This window comes from Priapulus caudatus, unplaced genomic scaffold (genome assembly GCF_000485595.1).
Source record: "Priapulus caudatus unplaced genomic scaffold, Priapulus_caudatus-5.0.1 Scaffold335, whole genome shotgun sequence".
Taxonomy (NCBI): Eukaryota; Metazoa; Priapulida; class Priapulimorpha; order Priapulimorphida; family Priapulidae; genus Priapulus; species Priapulus caudatus.
The window spans coordinates 246,083-252,653 of record NW_014577396.1 but is presented as its reverse complement, the minus strand read 5'-3'; the positions used below and the strand labels follow the sequence as shown (position 1 = coordinate 252,653).

At 48.4% G+C, this 6,571-nt stretch overlaps 1 protein-coding gene across 1 annotated transcript in view; it reads left to right on the top strand.

Annotated features, from left to right (window-relative positions):
• Positions 1-5,520, top strand: part of LOC106809190 (serine/threonine-protein kinase WNK1-like) — a gene marked incomplete at its 5' end in the record, with an annotated part of 29,477 nt that extends 23,957 nt beyond the window's left edge. The window contains 3 exon segments of the mRNA XM_014812184.1: positions 1,076-1,147; positions 3,646-3,859; positions 5,391-5,520. Coding sequence (XP_014667670.1) covers positions 1,076-1,147; positions 3,646-3,859; positions 5,391-5,409 — 305 coding nt within the window.
• Positions 5,521-6,571: the final 1,051 nt, after the last annotated feature.

Sequence of the window (6,571 nt, the reverse complement as noted above, 5' to 3'; positions counted from 1 at the left end):
TGAATTCTGCAGTATAGTTTTAGTTGCAAGGGACTGAGGGCGAGATTGGAATGAATTCTGCAGTATAGTTTCAGGATGCTGATGGAGAGATTGTGTGTGAATTTGGGGCTGGGGGAGGTGGGGAGGGTATTTGTGTGGTTTCTCTAGTTTAGAAAAATAGGGCGGCGGAGGGCGTCGCATTAGGATGGGTGGTCTAGTTTATTTGCAGTAGTCCGAGGAAACGATTTATCTAGATTCTGTACTTTAGGAACATATAGAGAGCTAGGGGTTGTATTCTCTAGTGTAGGGTAGATTCGTTTTGTGGACAGATTTGGGGCCTGATTATCTAATTTAGGTGCAGGGACCTGAGGCAGACATGGTGGATTCTTCTGCCACGTGCCATAGTAATGGTCTTCACTGTTCAATCGCCTGACCATGTCAATGCCTTATATTCATCATCATCTAAGTATGTCTCCTAATGACTCAGTATATATGTCCTCCTCGGTGTGTTCTGTCGCGTGTCTGGTTCCCTATATTGACCTCAGACAGCTAGTCCTCGCTAAGATCTTTTCATGTGCCACTCATCCAGGTCCATTATAAGGTCTGCGACTGTCCATGCCGCCCTACCTCACAGTCACAGATAGCTACAGCCACCCACCTTACCTCACACAAGGCTATCGCCCCTACCTAAACCCACACGAACCTACAGCCAGGCACCTAACCCCGCCACAAGCCTACAACGTCCCACATATACCCCCGTGCAAGCCAACAACTGCCCACCTACCCCCTACAGAAGGGCCTAGACACTACTACTACTACTAGAGACTAGACTCAAGTATCCACTCTTACTATATATACCCATGTTACCAACTATAGCCACTTACCTTGAACCAATCCTACTGCTACCTGTGACGACACTCCCGTCGACTGTTGTTTATTGAACAGTGCTTTTTCCCTTAGACGCGGGTGGGGGTGGGGGTGAAAATGGAAGGGCGGCGGGAGACAGTGGGAGGGAGTATGTATCTCTATGTGTATGTGTATGTGCGTGGGCTTGTTGCTTTCACTGTCACTGTAAATTGCCGTTGTTCCCCTGCAGATATGAGAGCGTGGCTGGCTAAGGGCTGGAAACCAGCAACGAGCATTGCTGCCCGCTGGCAGCCCGTCCTTAGTAAGTAGTAGAAGATCGCAGTGAGGGTGCGGTAGGTGGCGCCACCACCGCAGCAGCGCGTCCGCTTCGCTTTACGCATACGCGCGCTACTAGCAGCAGCGCACTAATCTCACGTCGTCGTCGCTAGGTGGCGCTAGGGTGGAGTTGTGGCGCCGAGTAGCGGGACTCGGGAGAGTGAGAGAGAGGAGAGAAGGGGGCGGCGCACAGGCAACGTTTGAGCGCGCTTCTCGGAGCGTGGTGGACTACATACTCACAGCTTCACTAACTCTCACACGCAGCATCGCTTGCCATCTAACGGGCATGTGTGTGTGTGTGTGTGTGTGTGCGCGCGCGCGTGTGTGTGTTGTGTGTGTGTGTTGCTGTGTGTGTGTGTGTCTTGTGTGTGTGCGTGCGTGCGTGCCGTGTGGTGTGCTGTGCGTGTGTGCCGTGCGTGCGTGGGTGCGTGAGAGAGAGAGAGAGCGTCGCCTGTGAGTCGGAGAGAGAGAGAGGTGCGTAGTGCGGTGGCGTGCGCTGCGTGCATGCGTGAGCGCGCGCGGGTGCGGCCTCTGCGTGCGTGTGTGCGTGCCGTGCGTGCGTCGTGCGTGCGTGTTGCGTGCGTGAGCGCGCGTGCGTGCGTGCGTGCGCGCGCGTGCGTGCGTGCGTGCGTGAGCGCGCGTGTGTGTGACACACGCGTAACCAGCAGCGGCTGCAGCGATGCCGCTTCATAATTGCCCTTCCTGCCGTCATGCCGTCGTGTTCGACGATGACGGCCCGCGTGTAACACTACGGTAGCTAGCGGGCGCAGGTGTGGGTGCAGGTTCAGCTAACTAACCCGCCAGTCGTGCTGTATAACATGTCGATAATAGCATAACATGTCGATAATAGCATAACATGTCGATAATAGTATAACATGTCGATATATAACGTGTCGGTTACGGGTATATAACATGTCGTGCTGTATAACATGTTGATAGTATAACGTGTTGAAGTCAGTACTGTCGTTAACGTATAACATTGACAGGTACACATTCAATAGTACAACATGTTGATAGTATATTACATGCTGTATATATAGTTACATTGGTTGATGTATAACGGTGTCATAGTAATAACATGTTGATAGTTCATAACATGTCCAAATAGTACAAACGATGTTGATAGGTCATAACATGTTGATAGTATAACATGTTGATAGTATAACGTGTCAATAGTACAACATATTGATAGTATAACATGCTGATATATAGTTACATGTCGATGGTATACCGTGTCATAGTATAACATATCAATAGTACAACATGTCAATAGTACAATATTTTGATAGTATAACATGTTGACAGTATAACATGTCAATAGTACAACATGTTGATAGTATAACATGCTGATATATAGTTACATGTTGATGGTATAACGTGTCATAGTATAACATGTTGATAGTATAACATGTCAATAGTACAACATGTTGATAGTATAACATGTTGATAGTATAACATGTCAGTAGTACAACATGTTGATAGTATAACATGCTGATATATATAGTTACATGTCGATGGTATAACATGTCAGTAGTATAACGTGCACACGTGTTTTCTCTGTGCCGTACTGTGTCATGTGTGGTAGAGGTGGCCGTGCGATGTGTAGAGGTTGCTGATGAGCCAAGTGTGTGATTCATCGCTTCCTCGCTGGCTTAGCATGTGTGCTTGGTGTGTGTACCTGAGGTGTCCAGATGTAACGTGAGTGCAGTGGTGGTGTGGTGAGTGAGGTGAGCCATATATACGTGACATGAAGCCTATACTCCATCACACTCTGGATGTAACCTTCATCCATCACATTCCTGATAGGTAACTTCATCCTTCCATCACACCTCGTCAGGTAACTTCAATCCTTCGCATCACACCTGAAGGTAACTTCATATCTCATCACACCTGCGAACTCATTATTAAGCCTCGACAGTAGCTTCATCCTCTCATCACACCTGACAGGTAGCTTCATCCTCCCATCACACCTGACAGGTAGCTTCATCCTCTCATCACACCTGACAGGTAGCTTCATTCTTCCATCACACCTGACAGGTAGCTCATGCCTCCCATCACACCTGACAGGAGCTTCATCCTCTCATCACACCTGACAGGTAGCTTCATCCTCCCATCACACCTGACAGGTAGCTTCATCATCCCATCACACCTGACAGGTAACTTCATCCTCTCATCACACCTGACAGGTAGCTTCATCCTTCCATCACACCTGACAGGTAACTTTATCCTCATCAACACCTGACAGGTTAGCTTCAATCCTTCATCACACCTGACAGGTAGCTGCGATCCTCCATCAACAGTACAGGTAGCTTCATCCTTCCATCACACCTGACAGGTAGGTGCAGTCTTGTTACATCACACCTGACAGGTAAATGCAGACTCGTTACTTCACACCTGACAGGTAAATGCAGACTCGTTACTTCACACCTGACAGGTAAATGCAGACTCGTTACGTCACCTCCCTCTTCCCTTGCCTTGCTACAGGTGACCCCAGCGACACGAGCAGCGGGGTCGGATGGACGGTGGGACCGGCGCACGACAGCGTGGCGCCATCTGGCGACGCGGCGGGCAGCGACGCGAACATGATGGGATGTCGGCGGCGAGTGTCGTCGGCAGAGGCGCCTGCGTTGCCGACGCGATGCCGGTGGGCGTTGTTCCGTCGGTGGCCAGCATTCCTACGTCACAGCAGCAGGTTCCGGTGCGTGTTGAACACCCACCTTGTCCGCCCCACAGCACATAATATATATATATATATATATATATATATATATATATATAATATATAATATACATATATATATACATATACACACATATATATATATACAATAACGTGATAAGCAAGAAGTGTTGCGACATGCATGCATGTGGGGACGCCATATAGTAGTGTATGTATATATATATCTATATATAGTATATGTATATATATATATATATTATATATATACATGTATGGCAAGTCTTGAGCCGAAAGTTTTCAGCCGTTTTTCAGTTTTTTTCTAGCTGACAGTGAAAAGTAATGACATCAACTTCCCACCATTTTATTGTTTACTATAATACGTGCTAATCCGACTATTACACGTGCTAATCCGACTATTACACGTGCTAATCCGACTATTACACGTGCTAATCCTAAAGTCTCACATCACTCCCGCCCCGGATTCAATCCGATCCATTCGTTAACGTGTGAAAAGTACGTTGTATACGTACGTACGCGCAACTCAACGACGAGGGATGTAATACCATAGTATGTAACAATGTAATGATAATGGAACGTCGTCGTACGTGACGTCACCAGACTCACCACGCTTAATTATTACATTGTTACATACTAGTGTGTTACATCCCTCGTCGTTGAGTTGCGCGTACGTACATATACAGCGAGTACACTGTACTTTTCGGCCGGTAACCTGACGCGCCGGGTAACTTGTCGATAGTTTGCCGATTTTTTGCGCGCGCAGGGTCAAAATAATCCGTCGGCGATTTCGCTCGCTAGTTAGCAGAACCTGCTGACCTTTGTTTACATTTTACCGCGCGCTCTCTGTCAAGGTTGCGCGTGTGTTGGGGACGTAGCGAAGCGGATTACTAGCGGATGATACGTGACTCATGTACCGATGATGCAATAGCGAAGAGAGAGAGAGAGACAATAGGGGGAAGCTGAGAGTGTTTTTCGCTGATTTTTGGCTGTCAATCATACTGCTGCAGCTGTAGATGAGTTACCTTCGTAGCGTGGAAGATAGACACGGTCATATAGTATATAGTTGTATAGTAATGTTGATATTATCATCAATTATTAACATTTATCATAATATCAAGAGCTAATAAACACCTAGTTATTATTAATTAAACTTAATTAAACTAAATTAAACTAAGTTAACACTTAGGTATTTATTAGCTCTTGATAATATTATTATAAAAAATAATAATGGAGAATAATTATTAATTCGGCCAATATCACAAATAGTTCATAATCGGATGAATATATAATAATTATTAACTCGACCAATGTCAGTAATAATTCTTAATTAGATGAATATCAAAACTAATTATTAATTAACGTCAATTCTTAATTAGATTGATGGGAATATCAACCTAATAGTAAGTAATTTTCGATCGAATGTCGGTCGATTAAATCGATTAATGTTGAAGTTAATTACAATGCATATACTCCTCCCCTCTCTCTTGATTTTAATTATAACGTGGCGCCCTCTCTCTCTCTCTCTCCGCAGCCCGGGTTCTCCGCAGTGACAGGACTCGGCGCCCCCTATGCATTCCCTCCCAACATGGTGGCGACCTTCCTCGGCCAGCTCACGTCCGGACAGATCGCGATGCCGCCCGGCGTCAGCCAGCAGGGGGCGCCGCCGGCCGTCTACGGCATGCAGTACGCGCCGTACCCGCCGGGCATGGCGCCGCCGCCGCACGCAGCGCAGTCGTTCCCCAGCCTCCCGTCGTCGGTGATGCCCGCCGTCGCCGCGGCAACGGGAGGAGGAGCGCCGGCGATGCCGCCGATGCACAGCCTCCCGCCGCCGCCGTCAACGTCGCTCGCGGGGGCGCCACCGTCGCAGGGCGGCGTCGCCGGCGGCGGCGGAGGACAGCACCCGGGTTCCCAGCACACCCCGCCGGGCCTCGCCATCTCGTCAGCCCTCGCCCAGGCCTCGCAGCCCGCCACGCCGCAGGAGGGCGCGGCCGCCGCGCAGAAACAAGCGAGCATTCCAGCGTCGAACGCGGGAGCGGCCGCCCAGGTGGCGCCGGGCGTCCTGGTCGCCGGCGACAATGGCCAGGTATGTCTCGCTGGCGTCGCCGGGGTTGCCGTGGCTACCCCGGCATCGGCCTCCTCCTCTTTCTCGATGTCACTGTCTCTCGACTTTCCTGCGTGATAACTGTCTCTGTCACACTATCACTGCATGGTGTGGGTGTTTATTTTGTCGAATGCTTGTTTTTCGGACTGTAGTTTTATTTACTGATTTTTCCCCGGTTTTGAAACTCACTCTAGAAGTAATTTAACGACCACTGGTCATGATGTAGCGTGAACGAATAGTGATCGATCGTATCGCGTAGATTCGCATGTCCGTACGTACCTCTAGCATCGGCACTAACCGTAGATCACTCGTTAATTAACTGTCATTTAATTGTATTAGTTAATTGTGTTGTCAGTGCAGTGTAGCGGCTATGCTGTGTGCTCGGTGTGTGTGTCACGTGCTTGCCTTGATCTAGATCAGTGGTTCTGAATCTTTTTGGCCCCACCCAGACAACCTTTTTGACCCCATCAGACGTTCTTGGTCAGTACCGTGACCCCTGAAACAAAAGTGTAAAAAATACAGCTCGATTTATAGAAACATGTCTGCCAATGCTCAGTCAATGGGATGGCTGAAATTGCTTTGCAGCCATCAAGCGATCAAAAAATGTTTCG